At 34.6% G+C, this 25,567-nt stretch overlaps 8 protein-coding genes and 2 long non-coding RNA genes across 10 annotated transcripts; 2 read left to right on the top strand and 8 right to left on the bottom strand.

Moving 5' to 3' along the window:
• Positions 1–1,996: 1,996 nt before the first annotated feature.
• On the bottom strand, positions 1,997–4,821 carry LOC6642024 (pickpocket protein 19). Its single transcript, XM_002065238.1, has 5 exons — positions 3,847–4,821; positions 3,640–3,772; positions 3,504–3,557; positions 3,149–3,391; positions 1,997–2,295 (listed from the first exon to the last, which is right to left on the bottom strand). The coding sequence occupies exons 1-5, from the start codon at positions 4,819–4,821 to the stop codon at positions 1,997–1,999; spliced, it is 1,704 nt and encodes a 567-aa protein (XP_002065274.1).
• Positions 4,822–5,570: 749 nt separating this feature from the next.
• LOC6642023 (pickpocket protein 19) lies at positions 5,571–7,668 on the top strand. The gene is made up of 4 exons (XM_002065237.1): positions 5,571–5,746; positions 5,812–6,400; positions 6,901–7,489; positions 7,547–7,668. The coding sequence occupies exons 1-4, from the start codon at positions 5,571–5,573 to the stop codon at positions 7,666–7,668; spliced, it is 1,476 nt and encodes a 491-aa protein (XP_002065273.1).
• Positions 7,669–10,260: 2,592 nt separating this feature from the next.
• Positions 10,261–11,134, top strand: LOC111518634 (ficolin-1-like). The gene is made up of 3 exons (XM_023175999.2): positions 10,261–10,331; positions 10,397–10,945; positions 11,008–11,134. The coding sequence occupies exons 1-3, from the start codon at positions 10,261–10,263 to the stop codon at positions 11,120–11,122; spliced, it is 735 nt and encodes a 244-aa protein (XP_023031767.2). The 3' UTR covers positions 11,123–11,134.
• An 804-nt stretch (positions 11,135–11,938) lies between these two features.
• LOC26528897 (angiopoietin-related protein 1) lies at positions 11,939–12,898 on the bottom strand. The gene is made up of 3 exons (XM_015178414.3): positions 12,808–12,898; positions 12,182–12,742; positions 11,939–12,112 (listed from the first exon to the last, which is right to left on the bottom strand). The coding sequence occupies exons 1-3, from the start codon at positions 12,876–12,878 to the stop codon at positions 11,980–11,982; spliced, it is 765 nt and encodes a 254-aa protein (XP_015033900.1). The 5' UTR covers positions 12,879–12,898; the 3' UTR covers positions 11,939–11,979.
• A 1,098-nt stretch (positions 12,899–13,996) lies between these two features.
• On the bottom strand, positions 13,997–14,344 carry LOC111518627 (microfibril-associated glycoprotein 4-like). The gene is made up of 2 exons (XM_023175984.2): positions 14,205–14,344; positions 13,997–14,135 (listed from the first exon to the last, which is right to left on the bottom strand). The coding sequence occupies exons 1-2, from the start codon at positions 14,321–14,323 to the stop codon at positions 14,003–14,005; spliced, it is 252 nt and encodes an 83-aa protein (XP_023031752.1). The 5' UTR covers positions 14,324–14,344; the 3' UTR covers positions 13,997–14,002.
• On the bottom strand, positions 14,330–14,894 carry LOC111518556 (ficolin-1-like). Its single transcript, XM_023175718.1, has 2 exons — positions 14,827–14,894; positions 14,330–14,765 (listed from the first exon to the last, which is right to left on the bottom strand). Exons 1-2 carry the CDS (start codon positions 14,892–14,894, stop codon positions 14,330–14,332), a joined length of 504 nt encoding a protein of 167 aa, XP_023031486.1.
• Positions 14,895–16,208: 1,314 nt separating this feature from the next.
• On the bottom strand, positions 16,209–17,018 carry LOC111518637. Its single transcript, XR_002724033.2, has 3 exons — positions 16,970–17,018; positions 16,423–16,915; positions 16,209–16,353 (listed from the first exon to the last, which is right to left on the bottom strand). It is a non-coding gene; the product is annotated as an uncharacterized LOC111518637 (long non-coding RNA).
• A 494-nt stretch (positions 17,019–17,512) lies between these two features.
• On the bottom strand, positions 17,513–18,454 carry LOC6642022 (ficolin-2). The gene is made up of 3 exons (XM_002065236.4): positions 18,384–18,454; positions 17,772–18,320; positions 17,513–17,709 (listed from the first exon to the last, which is right to left on the bottom strand). The coding sequence occupies exons 1-3, from the start codon at positions 18,452–18,454 to the stop codon at positions 17,580–17,582; spliced, it is 750 nt and encodes a 249-aa protein (XP_002065272.2). The 3' UTR covers positions 17,513–17,579.
• A 1,088-nt stretch (positions 18,455–19,542) lies between these two features.
• Positions 19,543–20,581, bottom strand: LOC6642021 (ficolin-2). The gene is made up of 3 exons (XM_002065235.4): positions 20,488–20,581; positions 19,788–20,432; positions 19,543–19,727 (listed from the first exon to the last, which is right to left on the bottom strand). The coding sequence occupies exons 1-3, from the start codon at positions 20,577–20,579 to the stop codon at positions 19,580–19,582; spliced, it is 885 nt and encodes a 294-aa protein (XP_002065271.4). The 5' UTR covers positions 20,580–20,581; the 3' UTR covers positions 19,543–19,579.
• Positions 20,582–21,144: 563 nt separating this feature from the next.
• LOC111518648 lies at positions 21,145–21,699 on the bottom strand. Its single transcript, XR_002724043.2, has 3 exons — positions 21,631–21,699; positions 21,505–21,562; positions 21,145–21,448 (listed from the first exon to the last, which is right to left on the bottom strand). It is a non-coding gene; the product is annotated as an uncharacterized LOC111518648 (long non-coding RNA).
• Between the last annotated feature and the right edge of the window lie 3,868 nt (positions 21,700–25,567).

The raw sequence follows: 25,567 nt of genomic DNA, 5'->3' as shown, positions 1-25,567 counted from the left end.
ATTGATTTTTCCTTATTTTCTTACTCTTTTTTTTTGTGGGGTTCGAGTGGTAGTAGCTGTGATTTCATATGAAGGATGATAGGTTGTTGTATGTGTGGCTTAAGGATAGAGTATTTTTTGCTATATCAAGGGGCTTGCCAACTTTAATAGAAAGTGAGAGAATACATTTAAATGGAGATGTTATTTCTTTAAAACGAAAAGCAAGTCAACAGCTTACTAATATTTTTTTTAAAGAATTTTTACAAAATTGTTACTTATATTATTGAACGTTTTATTTATTAATGACTTTTAGGAATCATGTGTATGTAAACCTCTAAAGGTTTACACCTAATATATACTATTAGTTAATGTTGATGATGTTGAATCCATTGAATATGAAATCATAAAACATTATTTTGAAAGTTGTGGCTCAATGTTGGGCAGTGCAGTCTGATTTTCCATTAAAAGTTGTGGTTACTGAATTAAATTAGGGCCTGTAGTGAAAATACGATATAATTTCTTTATCTTTTTGGAATTAGAAGTAGTCACTGAAAGTCGAAAGCAAAAGTATATACATAAATTGTATTTCAACTAGAAACAAGTAAAAAAAGAAATTTTAATTCGGCCAAATTTTTTACATTAGTTCCAAATATACCAATTTGGAGTTTACTTGTTTGAACTAAAAAAGTTTTTGACTTGTGTTTATATAATTTAAGAATTTGTCTAATACGAGGAAGTTTAAGAATAAATTTTTGTAATGTAAAAGATTCAAAAAACACTCTTTAAATTCACACAATATAAAAAGGAAAAACCATTTCACATTTAAAAATCGATCATTATATATTTTTTTCTAGTTTGTGTCTAACACAGTTAATCTCTTTATGATGAAAGATCTTCTAGTCAGTTAAGTTCCTTTATTCTTGCTAATATAAAGAAATAGACCAATAGTCAATAAAAATCTTTCTTTACTCCTTATTCAAGTCTATATCTTAAATAAACTTCACCTTCTTGAGTTTTCCACATTTATTTATGACTTTTTATTGGTTACATTTTCTTTTTAAAAGTAAGTAACATGTTGGTTGTTTTGAGAATTGGTTTTTGCTATGATTTCAATGAAATTAATAGACGTTTTTCATAAATTTCTTTGACTTCATTGTTGGCCTTTGTCATTTGTTTGTGCTTTACGAAAAAAGAGCATCCAGACATCATGCTGTTTCATTCGGTATAATACACAATCCCCCTTCATGAATGCTATCAATAAACTCCCCTTAGGGCCAATACCTCGAAATATTTATGTACACACACACATACATATATACGTATCAACCGTCGCGCCATTGAAATGAAAAATGATTGCCTGCTGTGCCTTTGGTGGTCCTTTTTTTGGTTTCTCACATTCCAAACATGTGCAAGTTAAAAAGTTTAAATAAATGAAATTACGTATACGCCTCATTTTCGTTTGAACTTTAAGAATTCCCTTCCTTTTTGTCCTCTCAAAATGTCCTGACCTACCACAACAATATAACAAACTATGCTTAATTATCAAGAGAAGTCTTTTGGGGCCGACTGAGTCCTGACTTTTTGCCCTTCGACACCAGCAAACAGTCAACAGCCCACAGAGTCGAAGTAAATGTCTCAATAAACTGGCAAAGTTGTTGAGGGGCAACCCCAAAAACCACTTGGGAGCACGACTTAACCTCAATTTTGATTAACAATGTCTGGCTACGAAGCTGTCAACGTGCAGTGGTCGACCAGAGAGAAAGAGAAGTCTCCTCCAGAGAGAGAACCAGAACCAGAACCAAAGTCAAAGTCTGTGGCACGGCGGAGGTTTGTTCAGAGTAAATTGCGAGCCTGAAAAATGAGCACAATTTGTTTTTACTCCTTCTACCTACATAGCTGCCGTTTGGTGTTGCTTTTGCTGTTGCTGCTGCTGTCGATGTTGGCAGCTGGCAGTCACTTAAGCACCAACTAACAACCTCTTTTGTCTGCAAATCTATATTTTATTTATTCACATTATTCACTTGTTAATAAGATGTTTATGGGTAAATGTTAAGCGTTGCCATTTTTGGAAATTGGCCTGTTTGTGTTTCGACGAATGCTCCGCCTTCAACTGCATTAGATAATTCTCCATTAGCTGACTGGGCGTATGCTGACGTAGATTCAGTATGGGCGTGGTCCTCTGATGCCGTGATTGCCAACGTTGCCGTATACCCTCGAGACCAAAGGCTGGCACTTCAATGAATATAAAGTAGGCCAATTCCATGCCACTAATAAGCGAACATCCCAAAAAGAGCCCAGCAATGCCACCAAAACTAACTACGAATCGCATAAATAGAGAGAAAAGTAAAAAGAGGTAAAAGCTGATGGATTAAATTAAAATTATGTTAAATACTGAAACAAATTATCATTGAGTTTTGTTAGTTTTAATGCATCTAAGTGAATCGTTAGTATGATCAAAAAATCATAGCATAGTTTTAAGGGCATGCTAAAGGCAAAACGTGTTTGACCTTTTTTGAAATGAGCTTTAACAACTAGTTTATAGAAAAGTCTTTCTTATGGATCTTATGGATAGAAACTTTGTTGTGACCGATAATTGGTTTTTGGTAATCGCCTGGTAATCTTTAATCGCCAAAACTTTAGTCGATTTAACTTTGTTCCCTATATATAATAAGTTTTGAAGCTGATAAAAATTAGAAATTCTTTATGAAATTCCACTATTAACAAACCGTTTTTGATAACACCAAAAAGGAATAAAACTTCGTGTGTTTTATTTATTTACCCTGAGGGGACAAATAAAAAGTATCAATCAATCAAAAAGGTCGCCAATGGCAAAAGTATTTCACTTTTATCTATACAAAATTTTGCCTAACAATTAGTGCATATTTTTTAGAAACTATATCTTTAAGTCTTTAACCTAGTCTTTTTTTGATATTGATATCCAAAAATTTGTAAATTCTGCCAAGGAAAGTGTAAACGTTATCTGGAGGATGTCTCGAAATGATTTGAAATGTAAAAAACTAATTAGTTATGAAGACAGATTTCAGTAGTGTCTAACTAAAAGATTGATGCAGTATGCCAGTTAAACGTCAAAGTTACCAGTAAAGTGGTTAATAGCAATTGTTTTCGGTTATGCAAACAGTTGCATTGCTTAATGTTTTAGAAAAATTACCCATCAAATCGACCCAGCCAAAGACTAGACTAGTGCGATACACCATTATGGTCTCAAAGCGATAATGCACATCCAAGTCCACATATGAGGAATTGCCATATACATCCGGTGGTAGAAAGGATGGGCGCACATCGTTGATGTAGTTCAGTGAGTAACAATTGCGAAAGCATTTACAGACCATGCCCTCATAATTGTTGCGCACAAAAGTCTCTTCGCCAGGCTGATGTGAGTATTTAAGATGGTCTGGGGATTACAAGTGAGTGTTTGAAACCACACACAGAAAGAGAGAGAGAGAGAAAGCTTTAGGTACTAGGTAGATGGTATAAGTGGTAACAGGGACATGAAAGTTACTCACCATTGTTTTCCGCCAGGCAGAGTAAATCCTGGGAACGGCATGAACGATATTGGCCTTAAACATGGGAGGGAGTTGGAAAAGCAGTGGGAACTAGTTGGAGTAGTTGAAGTCTGTGGTTGAAATGCTACGTGCTTACCCGGTGGAAAAAGCAAGTCCACTGTGCAATTACAATAGCGTACCAAGTACTCCTGATGACACTCCGATTGACAATTTTCAATCATGTAAATGTAACCCTGCAGGGACTTGAAATCTTCACTATTATGTTCATCCTGTTTGCAGCGTAAAAACGATATTTAAATGGCACAATTGAATAAAAAATAAACGAAGTTACATAACATCTTACATCGAAAACACATTGACGTTGATTGGAGCGAACTCCCCGAGTATCGTTATCGTAGAAATAAATAACTGGTTCAATTTCCAGAGCCGTATCCGTATTGGCTGGCACCTTGTAGGGATTGTTGTGCCAAACGTATGGTTCGGTAACCATAACCGAAATACCCCTCTCAGTTCGACTGCCAGGCCAAAATTTGTCGGTTTGGAGTAGAACCCTTACAGTCAAAGCGCTCATTGGACCCGCCGAACCTGTTCGCCAGGGCCACAAAGGATCCAACAGTTGCATGCGGCGACCTTCAGCGGTTTCCAATGAATTGAAAGCCCAACACAGACCATTCTTACTGCGTCGCCTCGAGAAGATCTCACAACAATCGTAACCATGATGACGCCAATTGCAATTCGTGAGAAGTTCATCGCAACGCCAACTCATAAATTCCACCACCAGACTAAAGTTAACGTAATTCAAAAGTTCGGTGGGTTGATTACGTAGTCTTTCAAAGGATTTAAAATGAGCAAAGTATGCATCGTCATAGCTACCCATAATAGTTTCAAAGAGCGCCAATTGTGAGGTATCTGTGACATTGGGCAAAAACTTTTGTTTGGCCTCCGCCAGACGCTGCCAATTCAAGCGATTATTATTACAGATTGTAATGACTGGAAATGGTATACGATATACCGGATATCGTGTGCTATCCACCACAGTTTGAAAATGTCCTTCATTGTAGCGTTGCGATAGTATCAAACACACATAGACAGCACCCAAAAAGGCACACACGAATGTACACAACCAGATGAAACGCTCCCAGCGACTGGCCCGTGTGGCCAGTAATCTGTCCAAACCATGGATTGTAGTCCTTTTGCCAAAACGCAATGCCAACTGCCAGGCTGACTGACCCAGTTGCCGAACATAACGACGTGAAATCGATTGAAATTGCGATTCTTGCGTCTGTGTCGATGTCTGTGGAAAATAGGACAAAGTCATGATTTGAACTGAATAAAATCTGAAGTTACTCTAGTCTTTTATATGTTGTCGTACTCTTGGTATGCGTGTTGGAATTTTTATGGCTAATTTGTGGACGTTTAACGCTTTTGCCTGGTCTGTCATTCCGCAGTCAAATAAACGTGATTAACGCCCATTAAAAAAGGTCAGTGTCAAATCGTTAGACTTACTTACTCCCATGAGAAGTTCACAATCTCATTTGTATACTGAAATATAAATATAGTATATTTGTATAATTGGCACCAAAATAATTTCAATTGAATGCAATCAATGGGCGAATGATTTGCAAACAGTGATTAGAAATCAATTGAATAAATACGAGTTCAGTCGACACATGATGCATTGTAACGAATTTGGCATACCCTTAAATCAATTACCCATTAGATTTCCTCGCTTTATGAAGACTTATTCACTTTTTTCCCACAGTCTTTTAACATTTCTTTTTGTATAAATGAAGAATAAAAATCATTTAAATATTTGAACAAAAAAATTGATTCACCTTTGCTTTACTTTCAACGAATTGGTATATCCATTATGGTAAAAAAACATTTGAGGGTTTACTGTACTTGACATTGACTTAATTTATTACGTCCTTTTTTAAGTACAGTCCCAATGCGTTAAGTGCACTTAAAAAGTGCATATACACCAGGGCATATACCCTATAATTAAAAACCTTTGAGAAATTCACTATAAAAGCTCTGTGCCAATTGAGTCTAGAGCACAACTCCAAAATGAAAGTCCGTCAAGTTGAACGCGAACTTCGTTTGCCCAAGGCAGCCTGGAAGATACCACAACAAGAGCCTCTAAAATCCATTACCTGGATGCAGTTGCTCGACTGTTATGCATCTCGTTCCCATATACATGGGCTGTATCAAGTGTTTTTGCCCACCATTCGATTACGGATGCGGTAAGAAAGCGTTAACGAGCATTTTAAATGATTTCTAACACCATCTATATTATTTTGACAAAAAGCCTTCTCTGGGCCTTAGCTCTGTTTTGTGCCATCAGTGTGCTTATTTATGTGAGTTATTTGCTAGCCGAACGCTATCAGCGCAAACATTTTCAGACGACCATTGCTGCTGCCCATTTGCCCATGTATAAATTTTCGTTTCCTGTGGTTATCATATGCAACAAGAATCGTTTAAATTGGTCACGCCTCTCGCAAATTGAGCATCAATACAATATAACATCCTCTCAGAAGGAACTCTTCGAACGCACACTTACTGCGTACGATGCTCTAAGCTTTGGTCACTTCAAGGTCTTCAATTCACTGATGGATGAAGATCTCCTGCCCTTGAATCATTTGAATTTCACCAAAATTGTCACTGAAATGTCATGGCGATGTGACGAACTACTCGAAGGATGCATTTGGGAAAAGGAACTAGTGAATTGTTGCGACCTATTCCATCCGAGAAGGCAAACCCAGGGGCTATGCCTGGCATTCAATGAGCAGGAACAGCGTCGAAATTACGATATGGGACCAAATACTGGTTTAATGGTTCGTTTGCTTTTACACAAAGAAAAGCATGCTCCTGGCAATGAAAGGACAAAAGGTTTTGTGGTGAGTACAAGACGACCATCTAAAAATGAAAACAGGAAATGACACTAGGTTTTATAAATCATGGAGTACTATCATCTATTGTTTTCTCTAGTCATTTATTTCGGAGTATTTTAGTCTATTTATAATTTTATTAAGATTTATAGAATGGATTAGAAAGAGACTCCAGGTCAATCTTCTGAGGAAGATCATAGGCTATACAAAACGCTTTTTAAAAACCACCAATATTAACTTCTAATTTCCATGCCTACTTGCATTGTATGCTTGTGTCAGTACAAAATACAAAATCTAAAAAACTTGTATGAGACCTCGTCGAATTAGTTTTTCAAGAATTAAGAATGACCCGCCTACATATCTTAGTTTTTAACAACCTTAAAGATTTCGCATGTTTATTACTGGAGAGTAAAATAAGTTTATCTGACTCTTCGGTTTGCTTTTACTCGTTGCATGATTCGTTGATAATAATGATCTGTGTCATTCACTTTTTTTGTTTATTCTTTTAGATAGATATTGTCGAACCCTTTGTATGGTTTGGTTTTCCCGTTGAGGTAGTGCCATATACTCGCACCAATATAGGTGTAACTGGAGTCTATAATTATTATGATGAAAGTACCTTCAGTATGCCGAGTGGACAAAGACGTTGTGTCATGGACTATGAACGCGAAAGTGAACACTTTCAAACCCTTCAAGGTCAGAAGTATATGCTGGAGAACTGCTTGGCCGAGTGTCAGCAGCGACATTTGTTGGCCTATTGCAATTGCACTCTCGATCTATTCTATCCACCATCGAATTATAAGGCTTGTGAACTCAAGGATTTACCCTGTTTGGCTGCCCACAACTATCTATTGCAGAACTATGAGGAACCGGGTGAACATCCTTACGTACATCGAAATGCTCCTGGACTGATTTGCGATTGTCTGCATAATTGCAAATCCTTGACGCTGATGACAGAAATTCGCAAAAAAGTAATGGAGCCTTGGAAGGTCCACAACTCTTCGGTGAATAATGGAATGTTGCTTAACGTGTTCTATAAGCGTCCTGGAATGTTGGCCTATAAAACCAATTTGATATACAGTTGGCTAGACTTACTTGGTGAGCAAATCTTTGGAAATTTTTCGGTTAGAAATTTTTAACAAATTCATTTAGCAGTTTCTTTTGGAGGCATTTGTCAATTGTGTCTGGGCTGCTCCATCATCAGTCTCATTGAGCTAATGCATTTCGGTCTAGTCGATATACCCAATTACTGTTGGCTACGCTGGTGGAAAAACTAAGCAAAATGTATACTAAATGCTTTAAAGTGCCTATTTACATTTGGAATTTTATTTTCATTTGTTTTCAGTTTATGGTCTGTTGGAAACTTAAGAGGGAAAACCGTTGTGGTCTTGAACTTGACATATGACAAGGCCAAGGGCTTTCATCTACCGTACAAATTTAAATTTTATATAATTTATGAGGGTTAAATATATTTTGACGGCGACTGTGTCCTTAAAGCTAGAAAGCTTTCCTTCGATTCCTGTGCTTTTGTTTATATTCATTTGTATATTTAACCAGACTACTAAAGATATTTTAAGTTTTACCACACCATGTGGAAAAAGCAAAAATATTGTCTACTGCCTGATTTAGCAATGTGCAAAGGAGCTTCTATTTTCATGTCCTGGAGCTTTTACCAAAGCTTTTTAACGAAAGTTAAAAGTTGACGCGTACAATTTAAAATATAACAAAAGAAGTCGTTATTTCTTCTTATTTGGAGTCAATTGGAAAACCAGTTTGTATGTATTTTCTTTGGTCTTCCTGTTTGGCGTCATTTTACGCCACTAATTTATACTTAAGTATAAATACACTTGAACTACGATCGATAGTGAATTAAATTTAAATGAGATATTGTTTATCAAAATCGGATAAGAAATAGATACTCCTCGTTGCATTCTCAATGGTTTCCAAACTGCAGCTCGTTTTCAACGCTTTTAAAACTGTTACTCACCGGAATTGCTAATGGTGAGAGTAACTACTCACCGGAAGTGCTAAGGACCTGAGTAAATTACTCTCACCCTTAGCATTACCGGTGAGTAAGTTACTCAGACCCTTAGGAGTTTCAACTATGTTTTCTACGTTTCTATGTGTTCTACGTTTCTATGTTTTTCTATGTTTTCTATGTTTCTATGTTTCTATGTTTTCTATATTTTCTACGTTTCAATGTTTTCTATGGTTCTTTATGTTTTCTACGTTTCTATGGTTCTCTATGTTTTCACCCCTAGCACTTTCGGTGACTAACAGTTTTAAAATCGTTGAGAACGAGCAATAGTATCTCAAATCGTTTGGATAGATTTCTGTATATTTGTAAACTTTTATGAACTTGGATATATGTAAAATTCGTTGGCTGGTTTACTTATGTACAATAAAAATAACGATCCTTATCATCAGCGCAGTCTCCCCAAAGAAGAAAGGGAATCCGTTTTCATGTCTTGTGTGAACGTAGTTTTCGTCTAAGCCGGTAGTCGGATGGTGCTGGTAAAAAATAGAGTGGCTGATGGTTTTGATAGTTTTATACAAACAAAAATCAATTATAATAAAATTGTAAATCAGAAAAAATATTGAACAATTTTTTTAAGTGACATCGCTATTTAATTTTTAGTCATATCAATTGAATTTCACTTGAACTTCATGAGTGTGCTTCAATGATAGTATAAATCTAAAGTAGCGTTATCACAGGAAGGTAGAGATAGGATAGAAAAGATAAACAAATAAATCAAGACCATTTTTATACCATACACCCATAGGGTGAAATGGTATATTAAAGTCGCCAAAATGTATGTAACAGGCAGAAGGAAGCACTTCCGACCCCACAAAGTATATATATTCTTGATCAGGATCAACAACCGAGTCGATCTAGCCATGTCCGTCTGTCCGTCCGTCCGTCCGTCCGTCCGTCCGTCCGTATGAACACCTAGATCTCGGAGACTATAAGAGCTAGAGCCAAATTTGGTATGCAGTCTCGTGTAGTATGTACGCTTATCGAGTTTGTTTCAAATTTTTGCCACGCCCCCTTCCGCCCCCGGAATTTGCAAAAAACCGATTTTCTTAAAAAGTATAACAGATAGAAACATCAAATTTGGTTTGTATACTCGTTTAGTTAGCGCGCAAAAAATAATTGTTCCATCGTTTTGCCACCCCCCCTTCCGCCCCCGCAATTTACAAAAAACAGATTTTCTTAAAAACTATGACAGCTACCGACATTAAATTTGGTATGTAAGCTAGCCTAACAGACGCGCAGACATTGACTATTTAATCATTTTGTCACGCCCATTTCCGCCCCCGCAAATTAAACAAAACTGATTTTCTTGAAAACTAACAAAGCTAAAGTCACCAAATTTAGTATGTATACTGGCTTAGTATGCGCGCAGAATATATATATTTTAATATGTTGCCACGCCCACTTCCGCCTCCATAATTTAGAAAAAACCGATTGGCTCTTGCAATTTTTTGACCATCGCAATCAAATTCGGCAGACTAATTAATCTTATCTATTTCTACCAAACTACCAAATTTTATTGAAATCGGACTAGAAACATGCAAAATATGCGTATGAACGTATTTTGCTACGCGATGCATAAGGGCAGAATTGGCCGTTGGCTAGTGGCGGCGCTAGAGTGCTTGTGTGTTTGTAGAGTGAGCGAGATAGCATATGGTATGAGGGCATGTTAAAGCAATTTAATAGACATACATTTGGTTTTCGAAATTTTAAATATTTGTTTCACCTGGTGTATGGTATACCCAAGTCGGCGAGACGACTTACTTACTTCATTTTTTATAAAAGCAGCTGTTTTGCAATAGAATTGAACAGAAGCAACAAGTACTCTTGCACGATGACAGCTCTTTCGTATCTAACAGGACTATTGTGTCTCCTAATAAGTTCTCACGGTAGCCATGGAGGAGGGTAATAAGAACTACAAATGAAACAAAAAACATGCAAGTATTTTTTAAATCATATTTGTTAAATAGATTGTTGAAGGAATCAAGAGAAATTGGAATAAATGCAACAGCCTTGGCACCTGGTTATACATCCTGTCCACCGACAATCGGAGCAAATGGCATTTATCAAGTTGAAGTTCCTGGCGTTGGAGACTTCTCTGTCTACTGTGAGGCCGATATTGCCGGGCCCGGATGGATTGTCATTGCGCGACGCTCAAATGATAAGACAAACTTCTTTTTAAAATGGGATGATTACAAAAAAGGTTTCGGAGACTTATCAGATGACTTCTTTATCGGGTTGGATAAACTCCACGCCATAACTGCAACACAGAACCACGAATTGTATATTCAGCTGAGAGACCCTGAGGGAAAAATTCGTTATGCACGATACGAACAGTTTTATATTGAAAACGAAAACATGCAATATCAACTGGTAAAAGCCAATGGTTTCTCGGGAGATGCGGAAGATGCTTTAAATTACCAGAAAGGAATGCAATTCTCCACCTACGACAAGGATCACACTAACAGTTGTGTAACCAAAAAAATGGGTGCTTGGTGGTATAATGATTGCGCTCAAAGGTGTGTACTTGCCATTAACTTTTTTTTAAACTGTAAATTTTACAAATTTTTAAACTTTTAAGCAATCTTTTCGGCCTTTATTTGGATGGTGCATATAATGCGTCTGAATTGACCGGTATATATTGGAGATCCTATATGAATAGCAAAACTGTGGTTATGATGGTGCGACCCACGTAAACTGAATTTAGTGTCAGGAAAAATTTTCAACATTAAATTTATACATTAAAATAAAATAATTGGTCGTTTTAAAGCGTCCTCAGCCAGCTGTTTTTAATATTATTTTGTTTGTAATAAATTCACCCATTTTTGTTGTTAACTTAGTACTTATCTTTTGGTCCTCTAGTCTTTCGGTGCTGTTCGTAACCATGTCAAAAACTTCTACTCTCCATTTTTTAAGCGTATAGCACTCAAGCTGAAACTTTATACTTGCAGAAGGCAAATACTTGTCTAGGAGCATTTATATTGATCCTGCATCTATCTGAGACCATTGTCACCACATTTTTCCGCTGTTCCAGTACTCTGAATCTCATTCGACGGGAAATTTAATTCACTATCGATCGTAGTTCAACTATTCAAACGACTAAGAAATATTTCAATCTACAGTCAATGACAGCAAGATCAAGATCGGGCCGAGTAGCAAAGATTTCTTGGCCTTTGTTTTCCTTGCTCAAAATGAGATTAAAGATTGTATCACCCACGTGCAAGGTAGACAAAAAAAACCAAAAAACAAAGAACTTTTAAAGGCTTGTAGATGGCATTAAACATTTTGGCTACATGGTCAATTCGGCTAGGACTATTTTGAAAAAGTTGTAGCTCGTCCTGCAAAGTTATGAAACTACATATAGGTTTTTTTTTTAGATTTCTGTTTAATTTCGCCCAAATGATATGCCAAGAAATTTTAAATTTTTAGCCGATTTAATATCAGTAAATACAAATAAATATTGTATATTATAGTATGGTTTTTTTTTTTTGTAATTTATTTTTATTTTAAAAATTCAAATAACAAATATTTTTAGATATATGTATCTCAATTCTTAAGCGGTAGGTCTGATCATCATTATAATTGATTTTAAAGAATAAGTAAAGCCGCCAAAATACTTCCAAAACATTCCCGATCCAAACAATTCATCGCTATAATCGCCACCCAAATAGAGTCCAAAAGCGTTGCTTTAAAAAATAAAGGGTCGGAATAGACATAAAAAATGTTGTGATGAGATATTTTACTTAGATACTTACAAATGTACGCAATATTTATGCCACCAAGCACCACTATATTTTGCCGCACAGTTACCGTCAACCCACAAATCATTATCCCTGTCGAAGGTTGTAAACTTCATTCCTAAATGAACTGTCATAGCGTCTCCTGCGTCTCCAGAAAAGCCATTTATTTTAGACAGTTGATATTGCATGTTTTCGTTTTCAATATAAAACTGATCATAGCGAGCATAACGAATTTGTCCATTAAAGTTCTCCAGACGTATATATAATTCGTGATTCTGTGCTGCGGTTATGGCATGGAGTTTATCCAATCCAATGAAGAAATCACCAGATAGGTTACCAAAACCTTTTTTATATTGTTGCCATTTCAAATGGAAATTTCTCTCATCGTTTGTCCGTCGTGCTACCACAATCCATCCTGGACCAGCAATATCGGCCTCACAATAGACAGAGAAGTCTCCAAGGCCAGGAACTTCAACTTGATAAATGCCATTTGCTCCGATTGTCTGTGGACAGGATGTATAACCAGGTGCCAAGGCTGTTGCATTTATTCCAATTTCTCTTGATTCCTTCAACAATCTATTTAACAAATATGATATTAAAAATACTTGCATGTTTTTTGTTTTGTTTGTAGTTCTTATTACCCTCCTCCATGGCTACCGTGAGAACTTATTAGGAGACTCAATAGTCCTATTAGATATGATAGAGCTGTCATCGTGCAAGAGTACTTGTTGATTCTGTTCAATTCTATTGCAAAACAGCTGCTTTTATACAAAAAAATGCTCTTGATTTATTCGTTTATCTTTTCTATCCTATCTCTACCTTCCTGTGATAACGCTACTTTAGATTTATACTATCATTGAAGCACACTCATGAAGTTCAAGTGAAATTCAATTGATATGACTAAAAATTAAATAGCGATGTCACTTAAAATAATTGTTCAAAATTTTTTCTGATTTACAATTTTATTATAATTGATTTTTGTTTGTATAAAACTATCAAAACCATCAGACACTCTATTTTTTACCAGCACCATCCGACTACCGGCTTAGACGAAAACTACGTTCACACAAGACTTGAAAACGGATTCCCTTTGGGGAGACTGCGCTGATGTTAAGGATCGTTATTTTTAATGTACATAGGTAAACCAGCCAAAGAATTTTACATACATATATCCAAGTTCATAAAAGTTTACAAATATACAGAAATGTATCCAAATGATTTAAGATAACATTTTAGGCATATTTCTTTATATTGTGTCATCTTGTCATCGGCACCCCTCTGTAAGTTCTCTGAATTTTAATTCAATACACCCTTGTCCTTTCTTTTAAACCCCGACCCGATCCCAACTCCAAAGGACTTTTAACTACTCAAACGATTAAGAAATATTTCAATCTACAGTCAATGACGGCAAGATCAAGATCGGGCCGAGTAGCAAAAATTTTTTGGCCTTTGTTTTCGCACTTCCTTGCTCAAAATGAGATTAAAGATTGTATCAGACACGTGCAAGGTAGACAAAAAAACCAAAAAACAAAGAACTTTTAAAGGCTTGTAGATGGCATTAAACATTTTGGCTACATGGTCAATTCGGCTAGGACTATTTTGAAAAAGTTGTAGCTCGTCCTGCAAAAGTGATGAAACTACATAAAGGTTTTTTTTTTTAGATTTCTTTTTAATTTCGCCCAAATGATATGCCAAGAAATTTTAAATTTTTAGCCGATTTAATATCAGTAATTACAAATAAATATTGTATATTATAGTATTGTTTTTTTTTTTGTAATTTATTTTTATTTTAAAAACGCAAATAACAAATATTTTTAGATATATGTATCTCAATTCTTAAGCAGTAGGTCTGATCATCATTATAATTGATTTTAAAGAATTAGTAAAGCCGCCAAAATGCTTCCAAAACATTCCCGATCCATACAATTCATCGCTATAATCGCCACCCAAATAGAGTCCAAAAGCGTTGCTTTAAAAAATAAAGGGTCGGAATAGACATAAAAAATGTTGTGATGAGATATTTTACTTAGATACTTACAAATGTACGCAATATTTATGCCACCAAGCACCACTATATTTTGCCGCACAGTTACCGTCAACCCACAAATCATTATCCCTATCGAAGGTTGAAAACTTCATTCCCAAATGAACTGTCATTGCGTCTCATGCATCTCCTGAGAAGCCGTTTATTTTAGACAGTTGATATTGCATGTTTTCGTTTTCAATATAGAACTGATCATAGCGAGCATAACGAATTTGTCCATCAAAGTTCTCCAGACGTATATATAATTCGTGATTCTGTGTTGCGGTTATGGCATGGAGTTTATCCAATCCAATGAAGAAATCACCAGATAGATTACCAAAACCTTGTTTATACTGTTGCCATTTCAAATAGAAATTTCTCTCATCGTTTGTCCGACGTGCTACCACAATCCATCCGGGTCCAGCAATGTCGGCCTCGCAGGAAACTGGAAAAGTTCCCAACTCAGGAACTTTAATATCGTAAATACCACTTGATCCTATAGTTGATGGGCATGGTTTATAACCAGGTGCTAAGGATGCGGCTTTCATTTCAAACTCATTTGGTTTCTTTAGAATTCTATTCGATAAATTGGGTTAAAATATGTGTAAAACATATCATTCTCAATAGTACATATTACCTTTCTCCATAGCTAGTGTGACTATTTATTAAGAGGCACGCAAGTACTATTAGCGACAGAGCTGTCATTGTATCACAAGTTTACTACTAACTGACTGACTTCTTGAATAAATCTTACCTTTTATACAAAATAAGATTCTTTGTTTATTAACAAAAGTTCAAGTATTTTCCTTATCTAATGATAACACTTCTTGCAGTACTTCCTGTGAAATGAATGAGTCAATGGCACTTTTGTGCAAGGTGCATATATATGAAGGAGTTTTAATACGTTGACTGCCAACGAGCCGAGATAGCTCTTACGTCCTTTTTCTCCTTTTAAAACATAATTTTAGATTTTCAATGACATAGAGTTTTTAGTAATATAATGTGAAAAAATCAAAATATTTTTGGTTTGTTTTCTGAAAATGGCCTTGGCAGTCAACGTGTTAATAAACACTTTTCGATTTCCTTAAAAGAACATTTTTTTACAGAATAGTTATTGGATAACGAAAACGAGTGATCTTAATTTTATAGTTGTATTTTTTATCAAATATTTTTAATATATGTACTTATTCAATGCGGTAATAAAATTAAGAATAATTTCAAGTACAAATAAAGAGATCAACTTTGGATGATTATACATTGCCAATCGCTAGTTCTATATACTTTAGTTTGAATATCGAAATCTCTATACCTTCTATTAAGTCGTTTTTACCATACTTATATAATATAATGTTTCTATTACGACTCCATTGAACCCTGTACGTTTCACACACTGTTTAGAATTACATGGACTTTAAAACGAATCAGTCCAAGTGTACATTTTATTTTCCGATACTTACTTTATAAAGTTGTGTTATAAAGAAACAAAGATCTAAAATCAGTTTGGTTCTAATATTGATTATTTGACTAAATGTTTCGCCACGCCCTCTTTCGCTTCCGTAATTCGATTAAAACTGATTATCTACGACAATTTTTAAACTAATGCAATCAACTGTGTCACACTAATATTTGTTGTTGAAGCAACTTACCAAATTTCATAAAATCGCATCCACGTTATTTAGTACTTAGGCGTGCCATAATAAGAGTGAGCAAGATAGCACAAGAACAACAAACACATCCATTTGGTTTTATAAATTTTAAACAGGTTTTATAAATTTTTTGTGCATGGTATAGCGAAGTTGGGGACACGAGTTACTTTAGTTTCTTAGTTCACATATAAATTGCTATACTTTTGCATAAAGTTTATATTAACTTTGATCAGAAGTGAAATTCATTAACAAATTGACTTTTTTCTAAGCAACTATCATAAAAATTTGTCTATATTGTGTTGACTTGATTTAATTATATTTTTTTTTAAATAGTTATAATTTATAATAATAGTTTATAATTCATTTTGGTGTACATATATCAATTGTAAGAAGTGGGTCTAACCATCATTATTATAGTTTTATAAGAATATTTTGGGCCATGCCAATGCTGCCAAAATACTCCCGATCCAAACAATTCATCGCTATATTCGCCACCCAAATAAAGTCCAAAAGCATTGCTTTAACAATGAATTGTTGAGAAGGTATTAAAAATAATATGATAAAATACTATGATATTTTATACTTACAAGTCGAAGCATTGTTTATGCCACCAAGCACCATTATGTTTTGTCGCACAATTGCCATCAACCCACAAATCATTATCCATGTCGAAGGTTGTAAACTTCATTCCTAAATGCACTATCATTGAGTCTCCTGCATCTCCAGAGAAGCCGTTTATTTTAGACAGTTGATATTGCATGTTTTCGTTTTCAATATAAAACTGATCATAGCGAGCATAACGAATTTGTCCATCGAAGTCCTCCAGGCGGATATACAATTCGTGATTCTGTGTTGCGGTTATGGCATGGAGTTTATCCAATCCAATGAAAAAAACACCAGATAGATTACCAAAGCCTTGTTTATACGGGTCCAGCAATGTCGGCCTCGCAGGAAGCTGGAAAAGTTCCCAGCCCAGGAACTTGAATATCGTAAATACCACTTGATCCCACAGTTTGTGGGCATGGTTTATAACCAGGTGCTAAAGATACGGCGTCTACGCCAAGTTCACTTTTTACAATCCTATTGTATGAAATGGGTTTAAGTATGTTCGATGATCTGAATAGTTTAAATTACCTTTCTGCATAGCTAGTGTGACTATTTATTAAGAGGCACGCAAGTACTATAAGCGACAGAGCTGTCATTATATCACAAGTTTAGTAAAAAGTAACTGGCTCTTTAAAGAAACTCTCGACTTTTATACACAAGAAACTTCAATGTATAATTATTTTATAATACTCAGTGTTTGAGCGTTCTTGATAACAATTAGTCAAGTACTTCATAAGAAATTTTATTTGTATTTGCGAAAGTCGAAAAAGAGATTATTATTTATTAATAGTGACAAAACACAGAAGACGGGGCCAACTTCTACTAAGATGAAGTTTATATACCCTTTGCCAGTTTTTGTCTTTACCTTAACTTATTGTTAGGTACCTTATGGTGAAACCATTAACATAAATATTAAAAAGGGCGCTTCTTTTGACTGATCTTTTCTTTCGCTTTTTATAGCACTAAATGTTTTATTCTTTTCACATATGGACTAAAAAGCGTGGTCCAATAGTATTCTTGAAGTACTTGTTAGTTTTATATAAAATAACCCAATGTATATAACTTTTAATGTTTTACGTTTATATTTATTTAAAATTTAATTGATATTTATTAAATGTTTTGCTTAATCGCGGAGTATTTATGTTGGTCGCACCATCATAACCATTCTCTTGTAGGCATATCTCAGGCCACGCCAGGATTTCCAATGCATTCCCTTAGCCTCCAATGCAGTGCTATATTCACCACCCAAATAAAGGGCAAAAAGGTTGCTAAAAAATAAAAAAAATTGTAAAAATTTGTTAGAATACATAAATATACTAAAACTGCCTACCTGTTGGCGCATCCATTATACCACCAAGCGCCCATCCGATCGACTGCACAGTGTCCAGTGTGATCCTTGTCGTAGGTGGAGAATTTCATTCCTTTCTGGTAGTCGAGACCATTTCCCGCATCTCCAGAGAATCCATTAGCTTTTGTCAGTTGATATTGCATGTTTTCGTTTTCAATATAAAACTGATCGTATCGTGCATATCGAGTTTGTCCTTCAAAGTCTTCCAGGTGTATATACAATTCGTGGTTCTGTGTTCCAGTTATGGCATGTATTTTGTCCAATCCGAGGAAGAAATCTCCAGATAATTCGCCAAAGCCATGCTTATATTCTTCCCATTTCAAGAAAAAGTTCGTTTTATCGTTTGAGCGACGTGCGATCACAATCCATCCTGGTCCGGCGATATTGGACTCGCAGGAGACATAAAAGGGCCAAAGGCCAGGAACTTCAATCTGAACAATATTATTTGCTCCCAAACGCTGTGGACAGGATTTATAGCCAGGTGCTAAGGATTTTCCACTTATTGCATTTTCTTCTGATTCCATCGAAATTCTGTATGGCAAATTCGGTTCCAAAAAATTAGATTGCTATATTTTGCAAAGTTGTTCATATTACCTTTCCCCATAGCTGGTATGACAACTTATCAGGAGACATCCTAAAACTATCAGATACGAAAGAACCTTCATTATACTTGTTTCTGTCAAATTTTCGTTAAAGATTTCTGCTTTTATACAAAGCCACAATCATTGTATATTATGAAGTCGTAAATAGGTCAAAAACCGTAATTATTTGCAAGACACTTTTATTACCTCTATCAACTAATTAATTTGAATTAATTTGTTATCTGTGACAAGAGCGGTAGCTTATCATTAAAGTATTTCTCATGAAATTCCAGTGAAATTTCTCCTTATCAATTAAATTGCCACTTGTGCAACATTTTCTTCAAAATTTTTCAATTGATTTAATGCTATTGGAATATGTAGTCAGAGCATTTAATATTGCGACCTTTGATTTGGGAAAGTCCATAATGCATTTTTGAATTCATAAAAGGCTCGTCTTATTTGAACTTTGTCCATAATATTTTGAAAGATTTAAGACTACGACTTTTGAAAGTAATCAATTCCAGGAACTTTTTTCAATTTTTCAATTTATGGGTTCATATGCACAATACGATATTCTTATCTTATCTTGTTTTCGAGTTTATTGACTTAGCTAATCGATCAAATTAGTAGTTTTGTTTGTTTTTTATTGTCATCCACCTTTCCAATTCCGACTAATTTTGCCTAAATTAAAATTATCACCTCTTCTAGCTTTCGTTGTAGATGTACATTTCTTGGAATTAAGCATTTCATTTTTAATATATTAAGAGTAAACGACGCATTAGTTTGATTTCCGTTAATTTGGTGCTAATAAAAATATTATAAAATTTTCTACTAAAATCAAATCAACAAAATAAGAACTACCTATTCTCATTTATATGTAATCAATCAAAGGTTTACTTTGTCGCTTAATCCTATAATAAATGATATAAGCGTTAACTTGGTTAAGATTCACATATAAAATTCAACTTAAGTCCAAATTAAGAGGCTAATATATTGGATAAAAATTAAAAATAAAAGAGGGCAGACGTCAAAAAGGTTCTTTTTTTAAGTTTTCTTTTCTTTTTTTTTATTATATTTTTTTAATCGAAAGACTTGTGTAAGCAAAGAAGTCCTTAACCGTTACAAAATAAATCAAACTATAATCGATAGTATATTGAACGAATTCTCTAAAATTAGTTTTGTAGTTATTTATTTATTAACATTAGTTTATTAACAAACACATTTTGGTCGTAGCATCATTTGCATTCGTTTATACGAATAGTTCTTGCCTCTCCAAGTTTTCCAAATCATTCCATTTTCTCCAAAAGTGCCTTCATTTTCGGCATCCAAATATAGGCCAAACAGATGGCTGAAATGACTGAAAAGAATAAATGTATTATATAAGGATCATTGAAATCATTCGATGAGGGATACTTACCTCTCGGTGCAATTATTGTGCCACCATGAGCCCATGTATTTGATGGCACAATTGTCAGAATTTATCACATCATTATCTTGATCATATGTGGTAAAATTCATGCCCAATTGGTGTCTCAATGAGTCGCCTGCGTCTCCAGTGAATTTGCCCAAACTGCTCATGGCGTAAAATTGTTTCTCGCTTTCAATTAAAAACTCATCGTACTGGGCATAGCGGGTTTCACCCTCAAAGTCCTCCAAATGTATATATAATTCGTGAACTTCCGATTTTGTAATGGCATGAAGCTTATTAAGCCCAATAAAGAAATCACCCGAAAGATTTCCAAATCCTTCTTTGTACTCTCTCCAGTTCGTAAAGAAATTCAATGAACTATTTGTGCGTCGTGCTATCACAGTCCAGCCATATCCTGCAAGTTCTGCATCACAAAGTACTTCAAAGGACTCCTGGTGGCCTGGAATTTTTACTGTGTAAACGCCATTGGCCTCTGCTTTTCTTGGACATGTTGTGTATGTTGGATTTGCTGCTGTATCATTTGCAACGTTCTTTAGGATTTCAAAAGCTGTCGCAGATTTCAATCTATACAGATTATCTTGGATATAGGCCTTGGCTAAGGCATATAATTCATCAAGCTCTCCCTCCAATCTCCTAAATATGATAGATATAAGATTTACAAAAAAACATGTACACAATTAATAATTACCATTGAGTTTCCATGTCTTTATCAGAGAGTCCTAGAACTCTTGGGTTCAGATTAAGGCAGATAACTGCCATCAAAATTAACAGGAATTTCATTTCGATACGATTTTTTTTTTTCCAAGGGTGAAGGCAATGCTCTTGCCTTTTATACAAAAACGTTTACAAGTGAGAATCATTCTGAAATTGCGATGCTTGTTCAACTGATAGCATTGACTTTTAATCGGAAATAAACAATAATATCTCTATTGAAGTATTTCACTCTGTCAAGTTGCTCTTTTCTTCCATTGTTTTCTTTTGTTCATTCTTTTTAAGTGTTCTGAACTGAAAAATTGTCCTTGAAATTGTCCATTGAGGCATTTTTGTTCATATTAATTGATTTTTCTTGGAACACTTATAGATATTGAGCAAGATGAGTGGAATGAATTGTCTTTTATTTATAGCAGAGCACTTAGCAGAACTGGTTTAAATACAAAGCCAACTAAATTAAGGGCATTAACCATTCATTGATTTGGAATTACATATAAAAACTTAGATAAACTAGGTTGTTATTAATCCACATTGGCTAGACCATAGTTTGCAGTTTATTAGATTATGTGCATTACAAACTATTCATAAATGTAATTAACTAAAAATATTTAATTACAAATTTTGGAATGAACGTTTTAGGCAATTGTGCAACTTTAGTTTATTAATCATCATCTTTGTCGTTAGTGACAGAATTTTGATATAGATTGGATTCAATGAAGGCTTAAATATAGCTTTTATAGATTTTTATGGCACAACACTTTAAAAACGTGATTCTTAAAGACAGCAACTAGTTTAATATAATATGAGAATAAGCCAGTATTCTCATATTTTCTTGTAATTTTTTCATAACGCTCCATTAGAAGACATTAGTTTGATGTTATTTTCCATTATTTGGTCCATAACCAAAGCGTTTAGATCAGTTCAGTTCCTCCGTTAGTCTGACAAAATACATAAATAACTATTTAATTACATTGAAACGAGTTTAAATGCATACCTTAGGGTTTTCTTCCACGAAAAATATGCTTCTTAATTGGGCATTTGCAGTAATTGGCCTTGAAATATTATTAAATTGTTGTAATTTCAATTATTGAATGTTTTTTCATTTTTAAATTTATATTACCATTCCCATTTTCTCGCCCAGTCCAGAGTGAGAACTGGCAAACATTAAAGCCGTATAGATCCACAAACGTTTCATTGTGCCAGTCAAACGAATGGCGTATCTATGATTCGTTGCTTCCTTTTATAAAAAAAAAAAAAATCATCTGAGGCAATCAAACAGTTTGTACAGTAATGGTACTATATGGATAGTATAGTATTCTAGCCAATATCGCATATAAATAAATTTATTTAGTTTTTGACTAATTATATAAACACAACGAATTAAGTTTATATAACTGTCACAATTATTACTCCATTCGAATTTAAGCTTATTTCATTAGTAATAATAAAATATAGTTTTGGGCTTAAATTTGGCTTATCACTTATGCTTGAACTCAATAATCTTTATATATCTGCATATAAACTTTCTTTTATAAAATAAATTTTATATATTGTCATAATCTTTTACAAATCAGTGAGTGTATAGAATCTTCGACTAAAGAAATCTTTGAATGATCATTTAAATGGAAATATTTTATCTACTTTTTCTATAATCTTTGCCAATAGACCATTGCATTATTTTTATCAGCAGATAAATACTTATTCCATATTGAAGTATCAAATGATAATGAAAATATACTCGTCAAGTTATAATTGAACCGCTAAACCGATTAACACCTACTTATCTAATTTTTTGTTATTACCAGTGGTTGTTTAATTGGCAAACATTCTACAGTATCGATAATTGCCTTTTTTTCCAAATATGGTTTATTAGTAAATATTCTAGAAATTTCAGTTTACATTTATATATTTTCGCAACAAAAAAGTTAAAAAATTCTCTTTTACTTTACATGTAAAATCAGTAAACGATACTTAAGTTTATAATAAAGATAAAAGTTGGTGATAAACGTTCCAATACCCTTTCAGTTACTAATTACATCCTTTAAGGATGTGTACCCAGATTTTCCTGTCTATCATGCAAAAACAAACATGAATTCCAAAATATGTATTTTATTCAAAAAGTTTGTTGTAAATTTTACTTTTTGTTTCTTGTCCCAAGTTTGTTAAGCGGCAAGATAAAATGCTATAGAAAGTTCATTAAATATTTAAGATTTTTGTTTCTGCCATAATGACATTTTTTCCAAAGGTGCACTTAATCTGCTATCTTCAGTGTTGTAATTTCCACATTCCTTCTGAACTGTGCGCTTTTTAGTTGTCCCCACGTTGGGCGCCAAACTATGCACGCACACTTTAAGACCTACATGGTAGATTATAGTTCCAACGAAAGAAAACAAGTGATTCTTTGATTGGAGATATATTCTTTGACTTTTATATCCGCTCAAAAGTCGTTTGCTCCTTCTTTCGCAATTTCGGAGTATTTTGAAATGTTTAGCAAATGTATATCAATCACTTGGTGAGAAGGATAATCCCTTTCTGGCTTATTACTTATCATATAGCTAAGAGTGGCTCAACAATTTTCGGTTAGAGTATAATGCTCTTTTAACTGCAAGACATATTTTCATTTCAGTTTTTAGTGTCTGTGTGAGTGAGTGTTTTTTTTAACGGTTTATTGACTGGCCGCAGGCGGCGACTTAACTGCTTGGCAATGTCCCGTTCTACGTCGCTAACAAGCGCCATCCGGACGGAAGGAATCGTGTCTCTGTGTCTCAGTCTCTTCTCGTCCTTCTCTCGTTTTGCTCCTGCTGTGGGTTTGTGTTCGCCTTGTCGAAATTACGCTCATAAACGTGACTTGACATAATAATCTCTGACTGTGCTCCATCCCATCTCCCCTTGGCCCCATTCTCCGGTTTGATTCTAGCCCGCTGGCTTTGTCTTTAGCACTTTTGCTCTTTGGCTGCCCTTTGGCCCCTGGAAGTTGGTATAAAGTTCGTTTTTGTTTTTGGTATCCTAAGGTGGCGTTAATTTTTTGTTGCCGCTTCTTATATTTTTTCTCTTTTAATTTTTTCTCCTTGTTTTTTTTTTTTTTGTGTGCGGTCAAGTTTTGTTTTTGGCGAAGGGTAAGTGGGAGATGCAGGGTGCGGGTCAGCGGCCGCTTGGCGAATATTGCAAAAATTTCATTAGTTTTACAAACAAGCAAACAAACAGACCAAGAAACAAATATTTGTACTTGAATTTTTTAGCAGTTTAGTGGAAGTTGCCATTGTTGTTGTTGCTGTTGCTTCTGTCCTTCTTAGTTAGCCATTGTTGCTGTTCGGCGTGTTTTTATCTTGGCACAAAGCAAAAAGGCAAGAACACAAAACAGGAAAAAAAATGGTAGAAGGGAAACAGCTGCGCCAGCTGGGGTTATGACCACGTTCAGGTGAAACCCAGCAGTCACCCTCAAGGGATATGGTGAAAATAAATAAACATTTAAATAGCTAAAGTTAACGAAGAGCAGTTACTCTATTAAAGTGCTTTTGATTCTCCACTTTTAGATTAAGCCCTCCTTGAAATGTATCACACCTTGCCCAAAAGCCAGCTAAAGGTCAATCTGACGAAGAAACTCCGAATTTGAAATAACAAAGTAACATTTGTTGTCCTAATAAAAAGTTTTTTCTTACTTTTCGTAGGTCACCAAATCAAAATGTTATTTTAAGAAGTGATTCGAATCTAAGTTATGATTTGACTATCTTAAATACCGCATAAGTATTTTAAATGATTTTACTAAATAAACTCTGAAAGAAATTCATCTAATTTTTACCTTCCAAATATAAGTATTCAATCTACTTTCCATTTCCTATTTAGAAGCGCCCTTACCAATTGTCCTTCATATCGTTGTTTGTTTTATTTATAGATATTCCTATTATTTACTTATTGATTGTTAACTAAAATAATTTGAGCTTATACCATATTACTAAGCTAGTTTTGAATAACAATCAATTTAACGGATTTGAATCTCAAAGCTATTAGTTAATAGTTGTTAAAATAAATAAAATTTTATTTCAAAATATCAAGAGCAAAGTGTTTGACTTCGCCAATATTGCCAACCTTTTAGTGCTAAAGCGTTGGCTTTTTATTTTTTTTTTTTAATTTGTATTAGCTTTTTAATTGAAAACTGCAATCGAGACGCACCAAAAAAATTTGGCCAGCATTTTAAAGCTTGGCATTTGATTTTAATATGTGTTTTCTCTATTTTGTTTTTGCTTTTTGTTTTTTATACCTCTTACATTTTTGGTAGCAGGTCACTAATTTGCTGCTGTTTTCAAATTCATGGAGGGCAACCACTCATATGTGTATAACCCCGTCGTCCTCGGTCCACTTTCATGACTTAACAATAACTAAACAGTAAAACTGCCAACCGTTTCCCGGTAATTAGGTGTCCTAGCTGGTTGGCTAGTTGGCCATGGCTGGATGGTCTTGGCTGGCTGGTTGGTTGGTTGGGTCGTGTCCTTTGCCCCGCAGCCAAAGACAACACACGCTTGGTCAGCATCGGTCCCAGCGCCATATATATATATACATATATATATTTCTCTCTTAGTATACGTTTTTTTTTCTATAATTATGATTTCGTTGGCTTTTGTTTTGTTAAATGTAGGTGAACGATAAAGCGTATTAGTAAATAAAAACGATAAGATTAGATGTGTTTACGTTTGTTTATACGGAAATCAAATTTTTGTTCATTTCCTTCGACCACTCATAGATTTCAATCATTACTTAAGTCAATAAACTATAAAAAGGAAATTATGAATGAACTTTTTTTTTAAGTGCACTCGTATTTATAACATCTATTGATAAGATACTGTTTAATGGTCTTAAGTTAAAGTGTATTTAAGTGCCCTTAAGTACCAATAAAGTAAGTGATTAATTGAAAGAGATCGTAGATTACGTTCTAGACCCACTTACAGAAAGGAATGACTCAATATAGTTCAGTAAAATATCTAATCAAGATTGAATGCTTTAAGTCTATTGACATAGGGAGAAAACTGGTGCAGAAACCACGTTAAAGACTATAAACTATA

Source organism: Drosophila willistoni (assembly GCF_018902025.1).
Source record: "Drosophila willistoni isolate 14030-0811.24 chromosome 2R unlocalized genomic scaffold, UCI_dwil_1.1 Seg167, whole genome shotgun sequence".
Lineage (NCBI taxonomy): Eukaryota > Metazoa > Arthropoda > Insecta > Diptera > Drosophilidae > Drosophila > Drosophila willistoni.
Note: the sequence above shows the minus strand (reverse complement) of the source record. Positions and strands in the feature narration are given on the sequence as shown.

What these genes read in the sequence shown, in the direction of transcription:
- LOC6642021 (XM_002065235.4), bottom strand. Translation starts at nt 20,579, where the DNA reads ATGAAATTCCTGTTAATTTTGATGGCAGTTATCTGCCTTAATCTGAAC. An exon ending in AAAGACATGGAAACTCAATG is followed by an intron (nt 20,433 to 20,487) that starts GTAATTATTAAT and finishes TATCATATTTAG; the next exon opens with GAGATTGGAGGGAGAGCTTG. An exon ending in CACAATAATTGCACCGAGAG is followed by an intron (nt 19,728 to 19,787) that starts GTAAGTATCCCT and finishes TATTCTTTTCAG; the next exon opens with TCATTTCAGCCATCTGTTTG.
- LOC111518634 (XM_023175999.2), top strand. Translation starts at nt 10,261, where the DNA reads ATGACAGCTCTTTCGTATCTAACAGGACTATTGTGTCTCCTAATAAGT. An exon ending in CACGGTAGCCATGGAGGAGG is followed by an intron (nt 10,332 to 10,396) that starts GTAATAAGAACT and finishes TTTGTTAAATAG; the next exon opens with ATTGTTGAAGGAATCAAGAG. An exon ending in TATAATGATTGCGCTCAAAG is followed by an intron (nt 10,946 to 11,007) that starts GTGTGTACTTGC and finishes TAAACTTTTAAG; the next exon opens with CAATCTTTTCGGCCTTTATT.
- LOC6642024 (XM_002065238.1), bottom strand. Translation starts at nt 4,821, where the DNA reads ATGACTTTGTCCTATTTTCCACAGACATCGACACAGACGCAAGAATCG. An exon ending in AACGTCAATGTGTTTTCGAT is followed by an intron (nt 3,773 to 3,846) that starts GTAAGATGTTAT and finishes CGCTGCAAACAG; the next exon opens with GATGAACATAATAGTGAAGA. An exon ending in CTGCCTGGCGGAAAACAATG is followed by an intron (nt 3,392 to 3,503) that starts GTGAGTAACTTT and finishes TGTAATCCCCAG; the next exon opens with ACCATCTTAAATACTCACAT.
- LOC111518627 (XM_023175984.2), bottom strand. Translation starts at nt 14,323, where the DNA reads ATGACAGTTCATTTGGGAATGAAGTTTTCAACCTTCGATAGGGATAAT. An exon ending in CATAAATATTGCGTACATTT is followed by an intron (nt 14,136 to 14,204) that starts GTAAGTATCTAA and finishes TATTTTTTAAAG; the next exon opens with CAACGCTTTTGGACTCTATT.
- LOC26528897 (XM_015178414.3), bottom strand. Translation starts at nt 12,878, where the DNA reads ATGACAGCTCTATCATATCTAATAGGACTATTGAGTCTCCTAATAAGT. An exon ending in CACGGTAGCCATGGAGGAGG is followed by an intron (nt 12,743 to 12,807) that starts GTAATAAGAACT and finishes TTTGTTAAATAG; the next exon opens with ATTGTTGAAGGAATCAAGAG. An exon ending in CATAAATATTGCGTACATTT is followed by an intron (nt 12,113 to 12,181) that starts GTAAGTATCTAA and finishes TATTTTTTAAAG; the next exon opens with CAACGCTTTTGGACTCTATT.
- LOC6642022 (XM_002065236.4), bottom strand. Translation starts at nt 18,454, where the DNA reads ATGAAGGTTCTTTCGTATCTGATAGTTTTAGGATGTCTCCTGATAAGT. An exon ending in CATACCAGCTATGGGGAAAG is followed by an intron (nt 18,321 to 18,383) that starts GTAATATGAACA and finishes TTTGCCATACAG; the next exon opens with AATTTCGATGGAATCAGAAG. An exon ending in TATAATGGATGCGCCAACAG is followed by an intron (nt 17,710 to 17,771) that starts GTAGGCAGTTTT and finishes TTTATTTTTTAG; the next exon opens with CAACCTTTTTGCCCTTTATT.
- LOC6642023 (XM_002065237.1), top strand. Translation starts at nt 5,571, where the DNA reads ATGAAAGTCCGTCAAGTTGAACGCGAACTTCGTTTGCCCAAGGCAGCC. An exon ending in ACCATTCGATTACGGATGCG is followed by an intron (nt 5,747 to 5,811) that starts GTAAGAAAGCGT and finishes TTTGACAAAAAG; the next exon opens with CCTTCTCTGGGCCTTAGCTC. An exon ending in CAGTTGGCTAGACTTACTTG is followed by an intron (nt 7,490 to 7,546) that starts GTGAGCAAATCT and finishes TTCATTTAGCAG; the next exon opens with TTTCTTTTGGAGGCATTTGT.
- LOC111518556 (XM_023175718.1), bottom strand. Translation starts at nt 14,894, where the DNA reads ATGACAGCTCTGTCGCTAATAGTACTTGCGTGCCTCTTAATAAATAGT. An exon ending in CACACTAGCTATGGAGAAAG is followed by an intron (nt 14,766 to 14,826) that starts GTAATATGTACT and finishes TTTATCGAATAG; the next exon opens with AATTCTAAAGAAACCAAATG.